This window comes from Pholis gunnellus, assembly GCF_910591455.1.
Source record: "Pholis gunnellus genome assembly, chromosome: 22".
NCBI classification, from domain to species: Eukaryota; Metazoa; Chordata; class Actinopteri; order Perciformes; family Pholidae; genus Pholis; species Pholis gunnellus.
Genome location: NC_136549.1, coordinates 2,981,747 through 3,005,143, shown reverse-complemented (window position 1 = coordinate 3,005,143; position 23,397 = coordinate 2,981,747). Strand labels below are relative to the sequence as shown.

At 42.9% G+C, this 23,397-nt stretch overlaps 1 protein-coding gene across 2 annotated transcripts in view; it reads right to left on the bottom strand.

The window, feature by feature from the left end:
- The window catches only part of dennd5b (DENN/MADD domain containing 5B), a 71,707-nt gene that overhangs the window by 17,960 nt on the left and 30,350 nt on the right, over positions 1-23,397 (bottom strand). For both annotated transcript variants that reach the window (XM_079183865.1, XM_079183866.1), the window contains 7 exons: positions 21,304-21,413; positions 17,577-18,249; positions 10,127-10,314; positions 5,645-6,235; positions 4,118-4,349; positions 1,789-1,939; positions 763-853 (listed from right to left, as the gene is read on the bottom strand). In XM_079183865.1, the coding sequence (XP_079039991.1) occupies positions 763-853; positions 1,789-1,939; positions 4,118-4,349; positions 5,645-6,235; positions 10,127-10,314; positions 17,577-18,249; positions 21,304-21,413 (2,036 nt within the window). The remainder of the gene's footprint in view (positions 1-762; positions 854-1,788; positions 1,940-4,117; positions 4,350-5,644; positions 6,236-10,126; positions 10,315-17,576; positions 18,250-21,303; positions 21,414-23,397) is intronic.

The following is a 23,397-nucleotide window of genomic DNA, read 5'->3' as shown; positions in this document are numbered from 1 at the left end:
AGTAGCAATTCTATGTATTATCTCTCTCTATAGTAGTAGTTTTTATTGGTAGTGGCGGAGTCCGCCATTCCCACGGTGGACTCAGGTTGCTGACCTGAGCACTAGGGATTGACAGGAAAACAATGCATCCATGTAATCCAGAACAATTTCATCTCATTGATATCGCCCGTGACTGTTTACGGTTCACTGTCAGTACACCACATCAGAGCTGGATTAAACTGCTCCACCCAACCACTGCTGCTTCAGTGAGAGTGTGAGGTCGGTATGGGGTGGAGGGGTCTGAAAGAGGAAGTCCACAACACAGGCAGCTCCTCCACATACCAGGCAGGACGCAGAGGCGGATTTTTTAGGTGGTTTGATAGGCGGAGGGGACGCTTTGTCCCACTCCCAAAACGCCATGGAGTTCTGCAGGACCAGACAGCCCTCCACCTGCTGAGGAGGAGGAGGAGCAAGAAGTGTACGACCCGAACCCCCGGACCGACAGGAACAGGACACACAAACAGACAGGAGAGGACAGGAACAAAAGAGCAGAATGGAGAGGACAACAGAAGGCAGCATGCACATGAAGTCTTTCAAAAAGGATGACAAAGAAAGCTCAAACAGAAACAAACAGAAAATTCAGATGCAGAACGAAAACCAACAAAAATATAACGCCATGAGACAAACAGAGAAAATAACGACGTGCTTGTACGATACATAGCGTTAGAGAACAGAGGAGGCAACGGGACAGGTTATGGGACGGTTGTGAGAAGGTTTTTCTACCTCTTTCAGGTCGTTGTCGAGGCCCAGATGCTCCGTTTGTTGTCTGTGACGGTCTTTCCTTCGCTGAGCTGTCGCCGTCCTGTGAGACCACCTGCAGTCGAAACAATGTATCATTAGACTAGTTCCAAAAACATTTCAAAGCCCTTAGAAATACAATTTATTAACACATTGCCATTCACAGAATCTGCCTTCCTCTGAGCCAAATACAATATAGAGGTTATCAAATCATTGCTTTCTCCATGGCCCTTCTGTTTGATGCACTTTAAAGAAGGAGTTCAACATTTTGGTGAATAACAATACTCAATTTCGTTTTTAAGAGAGATACGAGAAGACGAGTCAAAATGCATATGTCTTAATATTTAAGTACACAGCTGGAGTCAGGACGTGGTTAGCCTAGCTTAGCATAAAGACTGGAGGCAGGGGGAAACAGCAAAGCTGGCTCTGTTCAAAGTGAAACATAAGCAGATCAGATTGAGGAAACAGCATTCTTGATTAATGTTTGACCAGGAGTCTTTGTTGCATATCATTCCCCATTTCTCTCCCTCCTTTCTAGTCATCTCTCTACTCTCAACAGTCCGTTATAGGACTAAAATGAACATACAAGTGTACAGTTATTCCTAAAAAGAAGAACTATTCCTTTCTTTCTTTCTGTCTTAATCCTTGTGTCTGCGTCTTCTTCTTTCACTTTTTTCGGTGTAACTGTTTTCATGCAGGTGGTCGGATAGGCAGATGGACAGACAGTAGAATAATCAGATAAATGTGATTAAAAGCTGGAATTGGATCCTGTGTCAAAGCACAGGTTCACTTTGAGTTATTTCCTTGCTTAACGATGCACTTTGTATTGTAGCTCTGACTGATTCAGTCCATTCTAAAATACAGCAAACAAAGTAAGATTTTTCACACCATTCCAGAAGCATGACGTAAAGCAATAGTGTCAAAATCAGTCAGGTGTTCTGGTCTGAAGTGCTGACTTCATCTGCCGCTTTCGTGTGTGGATTTTAATCCCGATGTGGAATGTGGACTCACTTGTTACTGGTCGGCCCCGTGTTGAGCACGTCGACCTGCAGTTTGGGGAAGAATCCCTGCTCGTATTTGCCCTGACCGATCTTCATGTCCAGCAGGTGCGGGTGGATGGCGGTGTGGTCGATCTTCATCAGCCGCTGCTCGATGGCCTGAGCTGTAAGGGGAGACACAATCCAACGCTCACGCAAAGATCATAGTCACAGGGAGCACAACTGAATGTAGCTGGTGGAGGAGTCTAGTTATAGTCATGGTATTGAAGGGAATTGGAGAATTGCATACATGTGGCATCACCTAAAAGTGGACCGCGGTCCGGACCCAGACTGAGTGACGGTTCTATCGGGATCCGTGACCAATGTTTGACAAATTCATGAATAAAGAAAAAAAATCTTCACTGAGTGTTGTGTTGTTTTTCTCCAATGGTCACTGCTATAAATCGCAGGTGCTGCTAATCCAGTTAATACGGTTAATAGCTTCACTCAATTGAGCCAATCAAATCGATTGTTTACTGTGCATAGACAGTTGGCTAGAGGGAACATCTATGTCTGTATGTTACTCCTTCGGAAATTAAAAATATATATTGTTTAATGGAAATGTACTTTGTTGATCCTATTTGATAGATGTAGGGGTGGGCTGTAAGACACAATTTAGACATTATGAGTTTCTGACCCTTTTCTTTGAATTTGAATGAAATGGTGTACACCTGTTTTTACACATCAGGGTCAGTTTCCTCTACTGACTTGAGATGGTGAGTCTTACCAGACTTTAAAAAACACTTATTTGAAGTCCTCTGTGGCTCTGGAGGAGCTTTGTCAAGTCTGAAATAATGCTAAACAAGAATATGAAAAGGAACAATTAGTAAAAGTTTAGTGGTAATTTTACAGTCCATGTAATCATAGAAAGTCGACGCAGAGAAAATCAAATGCATAATTACATTTGTAGTAACTTGGGTGTTATTTACGTCTCTTTTTTAAAATCAGTTACTGTGATGATGACATAATATTGTACTCAACAAACATAATTACTGAGAACAGAGAACACCGCAACATCGCTAAACCTTTCACATGTTAAAAACGACAAGGAATGACGTCCAACTATTACAAACGCACAACATACACTGAGAGTACACGTTTCAAATGCATTGTGGGACTGAGCTTGAAGAGACAGCCATGTAAACCAAGACCTGACAAACATGAGCGGTGATGCACACTGTGTCTGACTCATTCACTACTCGCTCTCTAACCACAGGGTTCCAGTTCTGGAGTGAGCAGTGAGCGAGGGCACCGGAACGAGTCTTCCACAGGGGAAGGCAGGCGGCCTATTGTCTGAGTGAGTGGCTACCTGCACGCACCATCGCCCCCAAATGAGGTCGCCATCTGTGATTAAAGCTCAACATCGCTCGGCTCATTAGCATGAAACAGTGTGGGTTCGTTGAGCTTTAATTGCAGATGGCAATGAAAAGCTCAACATCAACACTGACAGCACACTGAAAGAATGGGGAAGGAGTCTGGGTGAAAATGATCATTCCGACCAGAGCCAAACTTAAAGCTGATACAATTACTGTCTGCTCTACTGTCATAAATAGCTACAGACATAGCTGTGTTTTCAATTGTCCGTCATCTGTCTGATATATCAAACATATCATTATATAACAGCTTATAAAAGTGTTTCAGTATGAATTCATACCATTCCATAACATCAAATTCTGTCATTTTGTGTTCATTAGAGTTTATGGTAGGGTAATGGCATAGATTCCCTGTTGGCCTCCATCACTCTGAGTCAGTCCCGAGTCGGACTTCCTGCCTCACTCTGCACATTCAGCACCAATTAAAGGCTTAACAGAGGGAAAACACACGCAGCGCTAACTAAGAAAATACAGGCCTGAGCAAACACTCTAGCAGTAAGACGGTGTCAGAGAGTGTGTGCTTGTGTGTGTGAGAGAGAGACAGAGATTGATGGAGTGTTTGCTGTGTCGGGTTGTAGAGAAGTGAAAAGTATGTTTTTTTTAGCTACGCTAAAATGAAAGACGAGAGGGGGAGGAGGAATGGAGGAGGAGACAGGGAGATAGAAGACGAGTGTTTGTGTGTGTGTTTTTAAATTGCATGAGGCAGTGCAATTCTGTCTGACCTTGGCTAATGGACGACTGGCACGCTTTGAAGGACGGACAGACATGTGCAGCACGCTGATGAGTGAGGTCTTTACCTGCTGCCGATTCCAACATCTACCATCCTGATTGATAGGTCCCTCCAACCACTTTTGTTACAATTCTAATCATGTTTCATGTTTAACCAAGTGAAGTAAAAACCTAACTCGCGTCTCTCCCTGCTGAGCTTACCGGACTCCTTGAGGATGGAGCACCTCTGGTAGCTGGAGGACCGGAGGCTGGGAGCGCGGACGTTGTAGAGGCGGGCCTTGTCGATGCGGCCGTCAAAGACGCGGAGCAGCGGCTCCTTGTCCTCCCACTGGGACATGATCTTGTTGTCGATGAAGGTGGCGAACATCTGCGTCTCAATGAAGTGGGAGAGGAAGGGGAGGTAGGGCTCCGGCTGGTCGGACAGGAACGAGGCCTGGAGGAGAAATGTATATACATTCAGGCAAATTAAAGACAAGAACATAAAGGATGTACCGCTGATTCAATAATTGTGATCACCCGTTTGCTCCTATAGACAAATACAGGAAGTTTGGAGTGTGAATGAAGAGTTGGCAACACTGGGCAGAGTTTTTTAGCTTGGATCATTTTTTTAATCTAGCATACTCTTGGTAGTTATTCAAGATTACTAACCCTGCCTTTAAGAAGTAAACTTTATGAATTTCTTGTAATCATTCATTTTAAACATCAATATAGTCAGCAACAGAGATGCTCACACAGTGTGGTTCGCTTAGTTAACAGGATTACGACCCATCAAATCACTTAATGCCGCTCATTCAGCTGTTTGTAATATGTTAATGAGACAAATTAAATTGTGAGTTGGACTGTATTGAAACGCAGTGTAGTCGATAACAGGGCTGTCCTTCCTACTGCTGTGGCCGGGATGCACAGTTTTGCAGGCGTATGTCATTTTTACAGGTAAATCCAGTTTTAAAATTCAATTTAATGTGGATGAAGTCTAAGAACCAGCAGGCAGTGGATGTGCTAGTATAAAATATTTTTAAAAAGTACGAGTGCTCTGATGGATCTGCCACCGACTGTTATCGGTTGATATTCGTTCAAAATAGTTTGACTGGTGGTCTTTGTAAAGACCAATTCCAAGAACCACAAAACATAGTGGGACAATTTCTCTATATGCCTCTGAAATGGCTTCACTGGAGTTGTGAGACGTGTCTCTAAAGCCTCTTTTACCCTCGCTGTTCTGTACCAAAGGTAAGGACACATAATGGGAAGGGGGGCGCGCGGCGTTGTTGCTCCGCCGCTAAGCCGGCAGTGGAGGTAATCACAGAGCTGAATTGACGTCTGTGTAAAAGGAATCACCAGCATAGCAGGACCACGCACATGCACACGCACACTAAACAATGAAGCTGTTGTGTTATACATCACAACTTCGGCAAAGTCGATGGGATCTACTTTACAGCAGTATAGAGGGATCTCTGGATAAAAGAGGCTAATGAGAGAGAGTGGAATATGTTTTACATATTGCCTGACAGCAAATAAACAGTTTCATGGTACTTTCTCGTCTCTTAATTTAAAAAAAATCCACCATGATAAATAGGCTTCGAGGCTTCAAATAGACCCTGTGATCTGTGATCGGTATTGGCTGACATGCTTCCAACAATAGGTTAACAGCCCCAAAAGTCGTGATCGGAGCACCCTTAAAAAACACACCTAGTTCAGAAAGAAGTGATTTTTTTGTGCAGATTTAGTCACCTTATCAAAGTTGTGCATCTGCTCCCTGTTGGTGAGCCAGGACTCCAGGTCCGGGGCACTCTGGATGACGAAGGCTTCATAGTCGGCGAACATGGTAGTGAAGCGGCTGGCGAACACCTCCCGCAGCTGCACGTTCAGCTTGGCGTTCCTCAGCTCCTCCCCTTCTACGGCCGTCCGGCCCCCTTGCCCCTCGGTGCCCTGAGCTCTCACCCCGGCCCTCAGGGCGTCCACGCGGGCCACCGTCACCCCAGTGCGCTTAGTGAGCGCCTGCAGTCTCTCCAGGGTGGCGTTCCCCTGCAGCAGCTCCAGCACGGCCAGCTCGTCCCCTGCGAGGTTGCCGTTGCGCCCGTCGTCCTCCAGCTGCCTCAGAGAGACGGTCTTGCGCTCCCTAGCTGGGGTGGAGGGGGTGCTGCCGGGAGCGCTGCCGGGACTGGTGCGGGTCCGCGGTGGGGCCCCCGTGTTGGCGGAGATGCCGAAGCTAAGCAGCACCTCACTGAGCTCCTGGATGAACTCGGTCTTGTTGGGGAACTGGGGAAAGTCCTCTGGAAGCTCGATGTAGTGGTTGTCAATATCCACAAAACACAGGTTGGCCTAGGACCGGGACACATTTTAATACTACAACAATTGAGCTCAGGAATAGACAATCATCCATATGAATTGATATTACTGACATTTTTGGTACATATAATGTCTACATCACAGACAAAACATGAAAAGATCCTTTGGGTGCCACTGACAGAAGGAGGAGGTGTAGAGTGAGGGTATTATCAGGAGTCATATTGAGGAGGAATGACGGGGGGCTGAGACATGTGGAGTACAGATAATGTAGGTCAGTGTGTGATTGATAATAGCGCATTGTCGGATATCAACCTAAATCTGACATAATGGAGTTAGCATCACACCGTCATATGGGATTAAAGTAAGACCTGATTACACTCTAAACCTCTTAAAACCACCCATGTGACGTACACATGCCAGATAACACAGATAGAGAGTGATAGAAAACCTCCAGATTGAAATCTGAAGGTTGGACCCCTGTGCGTGGTGTGTTTAAGTGCTGGTGGAATCTCCAACAACCATATATGGGCTGCCTATAAGATTGCAATGCAATAAGGTGCTGCAAGGATTACTTATTTTGAAGGGGCCAACCCAGAAGTTAGCATCACTGGTTCCCTTGAGAAAAAGACAATGGGATTTTTACATTGGATTCTGGATTCTGGATTCTGGATTATTGCGGAAAATAAAATCTGTGTGGCAAACAAACATTTATGATACTGAAAAGTTTTGTTCAGCAAGATATTTTATGAATTCTGAAGTGTAAATGCAATCAACAGAAGTAATTAGCTAAAAGTTGGAAATAAAGGAACTACATCATGGTCACATGACTTCACGACATAAAGGAGGACTAGTGTTCTCTCGTTATATTTAGACACTTGTTAGCAACCGCCTTTTTTAAGACAAGTAAAAGCTTCTAAATTCACCAGAGAGGTATTAACCGATTTATTTGATCTCATAGAAGAAAACGTGACAGTCTCTGTAACTTGTGTTAACCACAAGCCTCTCTCTATAGCTATATTTTCAGAAGACTGAAGATGAAAAACCAATCATAATCAAACATGTACGTTGTTTAAGGGATAATATCCTTTGTAAAGCCTGCGGTTATTCAGCCACTTCCAGATGTTGGAGGAGACATTCAAAAACATGATACAAAAACTCAAGCAGGAGCGGCTTGGTAGCCAAGGTTAGGGTTAGCGGTTAGAGCGCTTGCCATGTCGATGTGTCCTTGGGCAAGATATATTAAGGGTTAGTTAGTGATGGGCAGGCCCAGCCGTCAGTGTATGAATGGGTGTGAATGATGACATGTATCGTTACAGCACTGTGAGTGATCCCAGGTTTGATTCCAGCCTTGGTTGCATTTCATACCCCCCTTCCCTGTTTCCGCTCTGCCTCTACTCTGTCAAATAAAGGCTAAAATGTCCCCAAAAAAAAAGTCAAACAAATTCTGCATATCAGAAGCCCTTTTTGTCTCCAGAAACGTTGCCCTAGTTTGAATCTAAAGCCCACTAGGAATAATTGAATACGCACAATGAGAGAAAAGAGGAGAACAATGTAGAAAAGGGATGATAACAGTGCCACATAATCTTCTCTGCAATGAAAACGTAACAGTGTTATCATTTGACATGAGGTAAAAAAAAAGAAGACATGGATTGAAGTACAGGGTTCAGAAGGACAAACACTGTCTGGCATTAATTCCACAATTACATCCGTAGTTCCCTCTGCTTCTTTCATCATCAGCCCATTTCTAGGTCACAGCCACTTCAAAGGATCATTCAGCAACACAGGGAGATCCGCCAGTCTGAGTGGGCTTTGGGGAGGTGGGAGGGGAGATCCCGGTGTGCGGGAGGAGGAGGAGGAGGGGAGGAGAGGCACGATGGGCCTTGTGGGTGCTCCTGTGCTGGCTGGGATAATTAGCATCCATACGGAATGTGCCAGATTAACGAGCGCCGGGAGTCGGGGGGGGATGTGAGCGAAGCCGGAAGCCTGGATGTTCCGCTTTGTTAAGGCCTTATCTCGCTTTGACACATGAACACACACACACTAATTAACCGTAACCCTACATCGGGCACAATACTGGTTGAGATCCAGTCACATCCTCACTGTCTGACAAGTGTGGAAATAAAGAAGAATGAAGAAAGGAGAGATTGAAATCCACTTCGCCTTAAGGTGTATTTGTAGATGAACAATAGGTAATTCCCTGTCCTATTGTGGGTATAGTTTTTTCTTTTTTTTTTTTACAATTTACTGTCTGTCTGAGCCCAACATGATTGATCCATTAGAATCCTAACACATGATATCACTGCTCAAAAATGCTGTCAACAGAGAGGCTGAAACAAGTGGTTTCAACAACCACAGATGTAAATGATGAGGAAAATATAATACTGTGGCTTTTTTGAGTGACATCACGTCACACCTGACTAAACTGAATTTGATCTAGTTAAAGTCATTTTTCTTATTTATTTTAAGAGTCACATTTTTCAAAAGCTTTCTGTTATGTAATTTATTCTTTAATCCAGCCCTTATTTTACTTAAAACGAGAGAAAAACATTTATTTATTATTAAAGTATGTATTATTCATAATTCATCCAGTTCAATTTGAAATCTGACAATAAATATTGTTTAGATATTATTAAATTTAACTTTCTTTATTTGATTTGACAGTCAGTTGTTGACTAGATACAGACATTAATACAACCGTTAGGCTATTTCAATATATATGGAACTAAACCATAGTGAAAGTTAGACATTATTGTGATGGACCTTTGCATGAGGAAATTCTCTCTAAATGGACCTTGTTGGATCAGCTGATGTCAGCGTTCACTTTAAAGTAACCAACCAGTTTCCTTAAGCCAATCACATTGTAGCTGTCAAACTTTAAAAGTTAAAGTTCTCCTCTCTGCTGCTGTCAGTTGTCATTTCAGCTCAAATCAGATGTGACCCTCCTCCACCCCAGTCACTTTCAGTCAGCATCACACGCTCCTCATCATCATCTTCATCACCACCACCACCACCACCACCAGTGTCTGGCCTCCAGGGGGATTCTGCCTTATCTGACCTCAGCATCACTACCCCTTTATTATCCTACTTCAGGATGGAGTCCAATCACAAAAGACTTAATAAATTACTGTTAAATTCTAATTAAGTCTCTCCTGATTGAAATGATTATTAACCAGAATATCTCTAATAGGCCTAAGTTTCTGATATGTTGATCAAGCAGAACCTTTGATTAATCCTGAGCTGTGTTTTTATGTCAAGGGTCTTTTATTTTCTTTAAATTAATAAATTGCAAATGCTCTACATAAAGGGCAACTGGAACACAGATTGTCAGGCACTGCAGTGTTTTAGATATAGTGGTGTATTTGATTGTTACCTACTTAAAGAGCTGCAATGATTGGTCAACTGATCGACAGAAGGGTGGTCGGCAGCTGTTTTGGTGGTCGATTGATCGTTGAAGGGGTTTTCTAAAGCAGTTATGTCAGAGGGTGCTGTTTTTGGCTTCCTAAATGTGAAAATATCTGCAGATATTCAAAAGCAAAAATAACCGATAGTTGAAGCCCTTACTTTCTTTATTAATTTTTATAGTATTATTTTCTTTTTCCTAATTATTTACCATTATTATTACTGTCACTACTATTGTTAGTCTTATTACTTTTTCTTTTTCTGTATGTGTACATCTGATTTCTTTCTGTGATCTGTGTGACCCTGGGGGAGGGGATGTAGCAGTGGGAGGGTGAGGGAGGAATGAGAGGTGATGATAACAGACTGTAGATATATCTACGTACATGCCAAGATCACTATACTACAATATCAATACAAAATGTCTAAAATAACAAAAACACTAGCCTTTCTTGAAACCTGGAGAAAGCCCAACCCGAAGGTTCACACAAGGCCTGGAGTTAACAAAGCATAAGGTCGGCTATGTACCTCCTGAGGAAGCTCCAGCTTGGAGCGGTCCGCGCCCTCTTTGGACTGAAGACCCATCAGGTAGGGAACAGGAGCGTCCAGGAAGTGGAGGAGAGAGGCTGGCAGAATGGGAACATAGACATGCTGCCACTGGAAGGGAAACAGCAGGGAGGTGATGCCCTCGGCCACGGTCATCAACCGCTGGTAGTCTGAGAGAAGGAGAAAGGATCATAGGAATATAAGGGGACAATCTACAAGCTCTCTATGGTTTATTCTTGTAGGATGTTGGAACACAAATCTGACAGAAAATGTACGGAAGAAGCACCTTATCCCTGTGCTCCAGCCCTGGGAAAGAACGGGTAATCATACATTTTAATAATAGTTTCTGTGGTTTCAAAGCTGCACAGTAATGAGCAGAGTAAACTTCCCAGTGATCAGCCGTCAATTGCCTCTTTATTGCTCTTGCTCTGTTCAAGTGAAATAAATCAGTGTTACTTTTACATTTACCACAAACGGCAAAAAGAAAAGTTATTTATCATTTATTTATTAGTTTTATTGTTTCTATTATGTTGTTGAATTTCATGAAAACCAGGCCCAAAATCTCTACTGAAGATGCAAACCTTAAAAACAAAACAAAACTAAAAATTCACATATATAGTTCCTTAAAAAACAAAAAGTTAAATCAATTTCCTAAAAACCTAAAAGCTGGTCACTGTAGTGTCTATTAAACGTTACTCAAACAGGAGGAAATAGTGCATTTGTTGGGGACTATTTCAGGCAGTGAAGTAATCCACATTTGGTGATCCAGAGAGGATTTCTGGCAGCAGGAAGGTGTTTGTGGGATTGAGTCAAAATTAACTACAGTGTGTGTGTGTTGATAATGATGAAGCTAACATGTCAACAGTGTGGCTCATTGATAAAAAAAAGAAGATAATTAGTGGGATAAATTCATTGTTGGTTTGGCTCTGCAAATGGGATTCGCTGACAAGAAAACAAAGAACTTCACCGTACTTTAAATGCAAGATGTACTGAAAATGATTTTACAAATTACAAAGGAATGACTTTTACAAATAAAGCTTTTTAAATGGAGCATGTAAAAGAGCAATAATTCAAATTCAGATGACTACATAAAAGGTAATTTTACATAGTATATAAAATACTACGCATTTTCAATTAACTATTTCGAGCATGTGAAGATTAATTTATTGCACGATGCAGAGTCTCGAACTGAGTAGAGGGAGAAAGAGGTTTATGAATGTGACAAGAGAGATTTTAATTAATCAAGCGATTCAAATTGAACCTGAGAGTGAGTTTATGGTTAAACACAGGAGGAATTACATTCTGATGGATTTGACAGACAGACAGAGAGAGAGAGAGAGAGAGAGAGAGAGAGAACAGAGAGAGAGACAGAGAGAACAGCGGTTGCTGGCTGGCTTTCGTTCCGTCTAGTTCAGTGTCCTATTTGTACGTGCACATATGTTCTTCTTGTTCACTTCTCAAGGAGAGAATGGGTGTGTGAGAGTGAGGATGTGTCTTTTAGACATGCACTGACTTTGTATGAACAGTAGCTCTTATGATACAGATGCTAGTAAAGTGGGTAAAATACTTCAGAAATGTCTCCATGCAAACAAGATAAGGGTCAAAAATGCAAACACAGACTCCAATAAATCAGTGTCAACACATTTCCTTTTTCCCTCAGCTTTTGGCTGAACGGAGGATTCCTTTGCTTCTTGTCACTTCTTGTACCTAGGTACTTTCATTTGGTACTGGACTAAAAAATGATTACAACTTCAAATGTTTCCATGCTTAAATCTTTTCCCGATGATCAAATACTCCAAATCGTGGATGCAAAAAATATAGTTGCAGTTTGACTTCAGGGTGTGTTACCTTTGACTTTCCACCTTCCTCAAATGAACCTGTGCAGTTCTGCTGATGAGCAGCCACACAACCACACTCTGTCCTTCCCACTGTAGCAGACGGCCCAGGAAGGAGTCTGAATAATGGATGAGTGGAGACCAACACAAAAGCAGACATTGGCAGGACTACTTCTACATTCTGGGCTCTACCCGCTTCTCTTATTTTAGCCATGCTAGTGGTGCGGTACCGTGGAAGGTTGTTCACCACTTGGGTCCAGATGAAGTATCTCAACTATTGGATGGAACGCCATGACGTGTTACAGACATTCATGTTAAGGATGAACTTGTCTTCCTTTTTGGAGACGCGACAGGTTCAATATTAACAAGTCTTAATAAAAAAGCGAACAGTGCTCTGTGCAGCAGCAGGGGCGGGGCTTCAGGGCTCTGCGGACTGAGTCGAGAATGCTGTCCACAGCGGAGGAGTCGACGGGTGATGAGCGGTTCTCTAGAACTTCAGAGGGTCAATCGGCCCGCTGCTAACGGCCAAGCCCCCAGTGGGCACTGACCTAGTACTACCAATGCGCTAGTGCAGCAAATAGGTTTTTGAAAGACACCTAACGCTGCTTGGATTACGTTTGACTGAAAAAATCAGCAAAGTGGTCAGATGCTCATACTGAACTTTCATTGACAACATACACCACCTGCTTGGTTGCTGACCTTATGATTCATCAGGCCAAAATTTCACGTCGTCCAATACTTTGGTTTATGACAAAATACCTGCAGAACTAATGACAATCCCATCAGCTAACTTCCCATTTCTCTTGACCCACAGAACGTTACACTCATGCAACAAATAAAGTAGAACCACCTCACAACCCTCAGCTTGTGTTTGTGTGTGTGTGTGTGTGTGTGTGTGTGTGTGTGTGTGTGTGTGTGTGTGTGTGCGCTGTATGCTCAAGTCTGTTTTTGCTTTCTGCCAAGTCTGAACAGGTTCAAATTTTCTCCCACACACACCCCTTTGTGGGAAACACGGCGTAGGAGTCTAACTGAAACTCTCGTCTTTTTTTCTTGTTACATCTAATGCTTTTCCTACCTAACCTTTCAGGCTCACATCACACCAGGATCAGTTTAGCGTCAGCGTATCAGCTGTTTTTTATTAACACTTTGCCGGTATAACCTGCTGAGTCTCCAAAAGTGTGATAATCTTTCACAACTCATATATTTCACCCTCTTCTCCTCTTGAACCCAGTTGAACTAATAATTTTTCTTCCCCAGGGTGTTCCATTTGCGGGGTCGCCAAAGAAACTCCCTTTGACATATGACAAGTTGCAAGCGCCTGCAATAGGTGAGCAAGTATGTAATCATTTAAAAAGGGAATAAATCTGATATGGCAAAGCGTAGTGCTGCAGAAAGCCCCAGCAGAGACAGGGCTCAGGGATGCTGAACAACAGGACAGGACATGTTGAGTCATTGTGAAACTGTAACGGTGCATCAGGGACTGGTGAACATAAGCAGCTCAGTCTCACAAGGGAAGACGTGAGCAGTCTGTGGTGAACAGCATACATCAGGTGTTCTTCAAATGCAGAGATGGTACACTTTAGCTGCACTTTAGTGCACTTTAGTGCAGGCCAGTCAAGTTCTACCACACCCAACTGGGAAAACTGTTTATCTATGGATCTGCTTTCGTGCTCAGGGGCATCCTCATGTTGAAACAGGAAAGAGACAATCGCAAACAAAGTTGGAAACAAACTGTTGACTTAATATCAATACATGGTTCAGCATGAAGTTTTCCCTCTATCAAAACTGAGGGGTGCAGCCCAAAGCATGAAAAACATACCATATGCTTTGGGCCAAATACTATACCAGTGGTAGTAAGTAAGACATTTGGGTTTTATATCATTTGGGTGAAAACCTCCTTTAAATGAGAGCAACTTCTATCAGCATTTACACACTAGTTGTGTGGCAGCCAGGAATGTAAATGAACTAAACTGATTACCATAAAATGATATTCTTGCATGCACCACCCCCAGCCCCCCACCATACCCCAAAATTGGAGGAGTACCTTGCCTGTCACTTTCTATCCCTGTCACAGCCGATAAGTGTGTGAGGACAGGTAGGGGGGCCGATAGCTTTTACCAAGTCTACCTACGGGAACCAATAAAAGTAACCTGAACCTGATGATGCCTCTATCTGTCATGGTGTAACTGCTTGTTGATAGATAAACGCAGCGTGGGAACATACTGTATGGTCATGACAGCTTCTCATTTCCCCTAAACTGAACCCTTCCATATCCTGCCTCCAGCCAAATGATGCTCCGTGTATTTTTTTTTTTCCTTCGTTACCAACAAATGAGGCTCTGTTTGGACATACGTGTCACACAGTCAGAGCCGGGCTGAAGGCCAATGGAGATTCCCGATGATGACATGGAGAGGTCCACTGAGACCGCTTCAGTTAACATTTGTTATCTTCTTTTGCTTCAAATATCCTTAAATTTAGCACATATACAGTCCAAACTCATGAGACGTCAGACTTGTTTTTTCAATATGACATTTTGGTGCTATGTGATCATTACTGTAGTTTTTTCTCTGTCCAAACATCATCCAAACAGTAAGGGCGGGTGGATGAATGTTCACCTGATGCAGCATTTTGTTGGTCACCATCTTTATAGCTATTCAGAGTTGATGCTAAACACAATATGTCTGTATTTTGGGCTGTACACTTTCAGTTACACAAGCTTAAAAGTACCCCTTTAAGGATAAATATAAGTTACTTTTTAAGAATTTTCCCCTAAATTCATAAATGTGTGAGTCTGTTTCCAAGCAAACTATTTACTAATGGCTCTGTTCAGAATGTCTCTATATAGAACAAACAATATAGCTAAATGGAACAAATGAATGCTACTGTTGTAAACAAAAAGACTACAAGCATCATTTTCACTAGTGACTTCCTATTGGAGTGTGTCCATTTTAACTTCTTCTTAAATAAAAACTTATAGCATCATCAAACTCACAAGTGTGTGGGCTAGAAGATCACAATAGGTTACAAAGTTTACAGTGGCCTGCTGTAAGTCACCTGATTCTCGCCTAGCATGTCAAAGCACTCACTTCATAGGTCCTCTCAGGTCCAGAAGTTTGGAGCCTTCTCAGATGCTTAAAGTCTGCACCGTTGTTTGTAATACTATGACATAATAGTATAATACTATGACCGGTATTCTGCATCAGAACTCCATTAATCATGAGGAATGTACTCATTTAACAGACACAGTTCAGAAGGATATACAGCTGCACGTCCTGATTTAGACTGATGCTGAGTTAGCTCACCCATTTCAAAGACCAGCAGTGTGATTTCACTTGTTCACCTCTTGCAATGGGTCTGCACCACAGGAACGGGCCCACATACTGTATGCATGCTGCAGACTACTGTAGATGCATGGTTTTATTTTGGGGTTTCCATGACTCATCCGGCACAGAAGCTAAACAAACAGAGAGAGTGTTACAAAGTGCTCTGCAGAGCAGACCGGAGCAGTGAAACCGAGAGAGAGTCAGACGGACGGGATGTAGGACGAAAGCTGATCTCAGTCCGCAGCGTAGTTCAGAGTAGCTGGGTCACAACGGTGCCTCACTGCAGCTGTGAATAATGGATGAAGGGAAACCTAGCTGTGCACAGTTCGCCTCATGTGTAGCTGAAGATTATTTGAGACCATTTTCTCTTTTGTCTCTGAGCCGCTAAGTTTTAACAGAACACTAGGAATACGTTTTTTTAGCCTCACAGCCTGCCATTAACAGCCACCCACTCCCACTAGCATATTTAATGAAATTCTCTCTTATATCTTGTCTTCATCAGAAGTTGGTGTTGGAACTTTGTTCTTCAGCAGATTCCCCTGCCCTGCCAACGGAGTGGTCTGATTGAAATTAATGAAGAATCTATTGTTTTTGGACTAGGTTCTACTGATGGGCTACCATAGTTCTCTCACCCTAACCCCTAACCCTAAAAATACTAGAGGCCGTGTAACCCCTAACCCTAAAAATACTAGAGGCCGTGTAACCCCTAACCCTAAAAATACTAGAGGCCGTGTAACCCCTAACCCTAAAAATACTGGAGACCGTCTTCCGGCGTCCTTGCTCGTACCCCGCTCCTTTTTTGAACGGGACCTTCATTTTAATCTCAACTACACACCTTTAACGTTTTGTGACTGCACCTTAAACGGCTTGGTTTTATCGCAGTGAGACATCTTTAAAATGTGGCTATCACATGCTATTGGTTTTAAAGTACCTTAATTGCCTCCATGCTGCATCTGTGTTGGTAAGCAGAATAACTGATACAGCTTTGTTTATACTCGCTTGGCACCGTAGCGCGAGCCTCCGAGCATGAACGGAGGCATTATTCTCCCAAATGCCAGAGGGTGTACAAAAAAAAGAAATAGCTGTGAACAATCGAAAAGGCAACGAGTGTAACCGGCAAAACGCCATAAACCAACCTCCTCAATGCCGAGGAGGGATTGTAATTAACTGTTGACTCATATCTCATATTCATGGAATATTTTATTGCCTTTATATAAGCCCTGTAAAGAAACAAGTCAAGTATTACATGCATTATAGAGAAGCAGGTTGAATAACCAGAGGTGCATGATCAAGTGCCGTGACCATTTTCTGGCATGCGCCTTGCGCCGGCTTCACACTGCCAATAAAGAGATCTCTATGATCTCCATCACTGCTCTTCTGCTCACGAACTTTCACTTGCGAGTCTAGTTTTCCAGTCGCTATTGCATCTCTGCAATTAATTGGTTACAATCCTCGTCTTTGAAACGGTCACTCTGACACAGACGCTAGGATATAGAGGTGGTTTTCAGATTGCAATACATCTCAGAGGATAAATAATGTACTGTACTGACACTACAAACATACAATGGTCTTATAGAATATGATGCATTGCTGTAGATGATCTACTATTAAAATCTAAGCAATGTAGTATGTATGTAGTTATAGTAGATCATTTGGTAACCACGTTCTTAAAACAATCTGTCCATGTTGCTCTCTCTGAGGTTTGTTCCTTTTTTTTCCGTTTAAAGGGAGTTTGTCCTTATACATATGAGGGTCCAAGGATCCCGTACATTGTACTGTAAAGCCCGCTGAGACAATTTGGAATTTGTGATATTGTGCTGTACAATTAAGATTTATAATCACGATAAAAAAATAAGTGAATTGTCGACAAACTATTCTATCCCTAACATTCCTGGACACTCTTCTTCATATTGCTTTTTCCTCAGTGTCATCCAATTTGATGAGGTCCAGTCTTTACTATTAATCCTGTGCCAATGTAGTGCTGATGATGCACTATGACATCACCAAACTGTACAGTGAGTGAGTTGCCTGTCAGACTGCATGATTTCATGTTAACACTGCTTGATGTTTGTAATAACGGATGACAACAAAAATAGGAAACAATGTATAATTTGTGTCCTTACTCCGGATCAAAAGGAAAAAAAGTGAAATTTCGAACTAATTAACATATTCAAATCCCAGTTGTCATTGTGTGTGTTTGCAAGTGTGTGTCTGTGTGTGTGTATGTTCAAAAATGCCTGATGGTGCTAAGATAAGTCTGACGTGTGTTCTTACCACGAGAGTAGAGGAGGATCTGCATCTCCAGCAGGGTGCAGGTGAAGACCTGGACCAGGTTCTCCACTCCCAGCAGACTGAAGGCCTCGGCGAGGGGGAAGTCGGCCAGCTGCAGCTCCCCCAGGCCGGGCCTCTGGCACACGATGGGCTCGTACACGCCGTGGAACTTGAGCGAGCGTCCCGGAGCTGGAAGCGGCACCTCGTACAGGATGTTGTGAACGTAGCTCTCCAGTGGCAGCGGAGGGGCGGTGGCTGATGTAACGGCCCTGTGCAGCTGCGATAGGAAGCGTCGACAGGCGTGCATGAAGGGCATGGGCACGATCAGGCACAGGGCCTTAGACACATAGAGGGTGTCCCGCGATGAGTCGTAGCCGCCCGCCCGGTGGGACAAGGAGGTAGAGGGGTCGGCCTCGTCTAAACTGCTGGCCAGGGAGTCCATGCTGGAGGAGGAGGAGGAGGAGGAAGGGGTGTTGGCAGTGGCACTCTGCGTGTTGTGCATCTGGTAGAGGGTCTGCATGGCAGAGCAGATCTGCGGGCTGGTCACCTCCTCGTAGAAGGTGTGGACAAACCCGTAGGTCCGAGAGCCGTCCTCCTTTGTGATGATGAAGGAGTGGAACAGCGGGTCGTGCTGGTCCGCTTGAGTCCTGAACGACAGGCCTTTAGGCATACACAGCTGCAGGGGAACGGGAGAGGACAGGAGTCACTTCAACACAGGATATTGTCACTTCTAGTTAAAAACACTATTTTCTTTACTTTTATGTTTTTGTTTGCTGTGGTTTACGTTAGCTCTTCTTCTGTGGGGTGAGAACTGTAGAATCATGAATGGCTGTCTACCACACGGCCTTTTCTGATACTATATTTTGAAAGTCTACACATAGTGGTTTTAAACTACAAATATTTTAAAGATAATTAGTGTTTAACAACTGAGAGTCATTACAAAGAGACAAATCCACACTCGAGGGAATACCTTAAGTGGATTGTTATCTTCGCCGGGAGATAGGTTTGGTTGAATGTGTGCATGTGTGTGTGTGTGTCTGTCAGTCGGTCCCCGGCCAATCTTGAACTCACAACCTCTTTTGTTTGCGGTGATTCGCAATTTTTGAAAAACCCATTTTATTGATCGTTTTATAGCGTTACTGACTGCTGACTCCTCACTCGTCTTAACCAGCCGGTCGGGGCTTCACTTGATTTATTACCTCAGTAAACATTGTAAACATGAGTTTATGGTCTCAATCTCTAGTTTCAAGTCTTCTTCAATACAGCATGATGTTCATTTAGTAAATGATGGTCCATTTAGAGTCAAATAGACCATACAGCAGAGTATGCTTTAGGGCGGGCTTACTATGATTGACAGATCGCTGCCACTACAAGAGCCTTATACGGCATATCTAAGTCACTCCTTCACATTACAAATATGGTAACTTCCCGTTCATTGGTTGCAAAAAAACAACATGGCGACGGCGAAATCACCAAAATCAAGACTTCAAAACGGCAGTCCACAAACCTATGAGTGACGTCACGATGACTACTTCTTAAATAAAGTCTATGGTTGTAACAGACAACCGGATCACATTTGATAATGAATGAAAAGTCTGACTAAACTAATCAGAGGAATTGTTGTAATCAATTTCTACATTTAGGTATAGGGTAAAAAAATGAACTAATGAATATCACTATGAAACTTCCCCAGTTGATTACCTGTATTACAGGTGCTCTGAAAATGTATGGTTAAATATGCAAATGAGGCATTATCTTCTTCAACATAAACCATCGTGTTATTTTTGTAATCTCACTGCCAAGGAGGATCAAGACAAAACTCTCTGGCAGTATCGTCACACTGTCAATTCTCAGAGCGTGGTGAAAGCGGTACTCTCTCTTTATACCTCGGCTTGGTCATCCCCCTCTTGTTGCTTCCTTTAGTGAGTCTCTTTAGTGAAAGTCTTTGTTCAAAACAAGGAGGGTTCATTAGCCAATAATTCATTCAGTCAGCAGAGGGATTTCTGTTCCAATACATGTTATGTCTCTTGATGAAGTAGCTTTGTTTTAGCAGTAGCATTGTTTGATGGTTACAGAGAAAGCCTGAGTGACAGTGTGACAGCATCAGACAAAATGAAAACTGTTTCTCCATTTAAATTGGAGATTTCGGATGTTTTAGAGATCCATTTGTGGTGGTTGAAAATAATTGGCAGAGCGTGGGTGGAAAATGTCACAAATTGTCACAAGTTGTGTGTGCGTGTGTGTGTATGTGTGTGATTGTTGGGGTTTAAAAACAATAATCACGGAGGCTTCATCGGCATGACAAGAAGTGTGACTACACCCCCCCCATCCTCCTCCTCTCTCACCTCGCAACAGGAGGTGGAGGAGGAGCTGGGATGAGAACATTACAGAGAGGAGTGCATGATGGGATGAGCGGGTGACGGACGTGTAGAGAAAGGGGAGGAAGAGAGGAGAGAGAGAGAAGAGAGGAAAGAGGAGAGACAGAGAAAGAGAGAATTTCGCAATCACCCGGGTGTCGGGTTTCGGTGGCCCGTTTCCATGCCGACGTAAGGCAAGAAGCGCGGCTGAATTATTCATCAGCGCTGACGCCAGGGCAGGTGGAAAAATGGGAGGTGACCGTGCGCACTCTTGTTCTTCCTGTCAAGGTCACCATACCAACAGTTTAGAACTTTCAGCATCACAATCACACTTCTAAAGGAGTTTTCAATGACTCTCAAGGTCTGGTTCTGTGAAACAGAAGGACTTTATATTCATCGTATGTATCCACACATCCTGTTTATCATTTCTCTTCACGCTGTTTTCTCCTCCGGATGTGATACGGTGAAACATAAGGTACAGAGTGATGGTAAATGGTGAATATTTCTAGTCTTCTTACCACTCAAAGCACTTTAACACTACATGTCATCATTCACCCATTCACACCCATTCATACACTGATGGGATGGGCTACCATGCAAGGTGCCACCTGCCCATCAGGACTAACTAACATTCATACATTCACACACCACAGGCACAGCTACAGGAGCAATTTGGGGATCTTGCCCAATCACACATCGACATGGACCACGCAGCCGACCCTCTGATTGAAGGACGACCCTGCTCTACCACTGTTATTGTTGTTTCTCTCAATTCTATTTTCCATCTCCCAATCTTGCTCAGTAGGTAGCACGCTCCACACTGAACGATGTGTTATCATTAAGGGTGTAACACAAAACTACCAATATCTGTAACAGAAGTCACCTAAACAAACTCAACTTCAGTGTTAACTTTTTTCTATAAAGTAATTTTTACGCTTTATTTATGCAAAATACATAAAAAAACAACAACATATGTCTAGTTTTGTGGGAGTATTTTTGTGGGAACATTGGAGCGCATCTCTTTGATAGCCTCAGAAAGACTAAATAACACCAACATAAGAACACATTTATTAATCACAGCACTCACATAAGAACGTAGCGCTATCACAGTGCAAAATATTTTAATAAATATGATCGCTCCGTTACCAAGGATCCCTTGAGAAGGCTATGTATGCTGATCCATGGCCTTTAATGCTCAACATTTTTCCTCCTAACAAAGAAGTGTCTTCGTCACAAAATACTGGTTTAAATTATCTGCAGTATCCTCTGTAATTGATACCTCTAGTCTCTTCCTGCCCTGCTGGACATATTAACTCACTACAGTTGCCACTCATCTACTAATTTTACATAATATAATGGCACAGTCCACCTACCATGTTGACGGCATCCTGGTCGAAGGGGTTCCACTCCACGTTCTCAGGGTAGCGTGCCAGAACTTTGGACTTGAACGTCCTCTTCAGGGGGTTCTGCTCAAAGTCTTCACCTGGACGGACGAGAAGACGCAGAGACAAACGCAATGATGCATTGGTCAACACATCAGCATCATGACCACCAGCTGGTATGTCAAGTTTAACAACCGCCAATATAGACAATCTATCATATTCGTGTAAAGCTTTCTCTCCGTTTGATATAAAGTATATTTCTGTGTGTTATATAGTTGAGTGGTTCTGGTGCAAACGATCAGGGAAGTGTCAGAGGGAAAATCTGTAATACCCTTTTTCCATCAAAATTATCGCTATGCAGGTTTTTTAAATACTTGAAAACAGGCAAAAAAAAGGCGATGGACTCCTTTCCCACTGTCAGCAGAGCAGTAGACACATGGATGCATAAAGAGCACTGACAAGTTTACCTTGCTGTTCGATTTTTGAATAACAGGTTTAGTCAACTGCTACGGTGGTTCATTTTCTTTTGTTTATATTTACTCATTTACGTGATTCTTGGAACAGTGGAAAATAGAAACAAAAGTTTTGATGAGTTTTATCTGTTTCTTTTCGAGTGAATGAAGTATGTTTCAATGATCAGCGTGTTAAAATGAATGTTGTCTGACTGGAGTCTGGTGGCTTTGAGGAGAGCATGGTAATTGAACGTATTGTGCGTTAATAAATTCCAATAATTGTAAAAACACCTGTTGATTTTATTTATGATATATTCACTTCAACATGCATCACATAGAATTGCACTGGCATAGGGGCCATTAAATACCGTTTATGCCCCGGGAATGAATGACGATTGTAACTTTTCCAACTGAAGACCAAAGCCAGTGTTGTTTTTGTCCAGTGGGAGAGGGGCTTTAGAAACAAAAGCATGAAGCTGTGTAGAATCAGGAGCACTGGCTCAGGGAGGATGACCTCATCAACAGTGTGTGTCACTGACGTCCACTCTGACTGCATGCATGAGATTCCTCTCTGTCAGCAGCTGGACTGCTCTACATTTCCCTCGTCTCCCATATCAGGACACAACTCGCTGGACACACACACAACTTGAATAAGCCTGAGGTCTCTTTCAGTCCTCTCCTCACTGGTCAACCTCCAAAGAAGCTGATCATTATGCCTATTTCTCTGATTTTATTGAAGTGCAACATCTTCTGTAAAAATCTAAACGCCAACAACAATTAACCAAAATGCAAATTGTGTCATCTTTAGTGCCGCATCAGATAGTGTGGACGGTGGAAAAGGCAGTAGAAAAATACTGTGGATTTACAATATAACACCATATCTATTAAAGCCTACATATTTTAAACAGCCCCGACTTTTTCTATGGACACATATTTCACTGAGTGTGAGTGAGAGAGTGAGTGTGAGTGTGAGTGTGAGTGTGAGTGAGTGAGTGAGTGAGAGAGAGTGAGACAGGTCATAGCACAGACAAACTATCTAATGCAGGACAGCCCCAACAGCTGCTTCAGAGACAACAGCTGTCCATGCACCAGAGCAGGCTATACTACCTAACTATCACACTACATCTATTTCTTCCAGGCAATTGACTTCATCACAGTCTAACTCTTTATCAATTGAGCTCTATACGTATTTTATCGGAGTTCTTTCCAGGATTTCTTGTTGTAGCTGTATTATGTTTTGCTATTTTCAGAATTTCTGGATATGGTTCTCGTTTTAATGTTGAATGTTAATGCATTTGCTCCTGAAGTGTTATAGTCCTTCGTCGTAGATTTAGACGAGCAAAGGCTGTTGGTCTTCAGGTAAAGGATATCTGCTCTTCATCTAGACGTTAACATACAACATCCTATTAACAGGTTTTATATCAGGGGTCCCCAAACTTTTTCCTGTGAGGGCCACATCACTAAACATATCGTTTGACCTAGGGCCGCACGATTATGGGGGGGGGGGGGGGCTACGTGCGTGCTACTCGCAGGTGAGCGACTGTTGCATCGTGCGCGCGGATCGGGGCGGAACACCGCCGTGCGCGATACAGAGAGCAGGGGAATTGAAAACGCATGACCATGTAGTGACAGA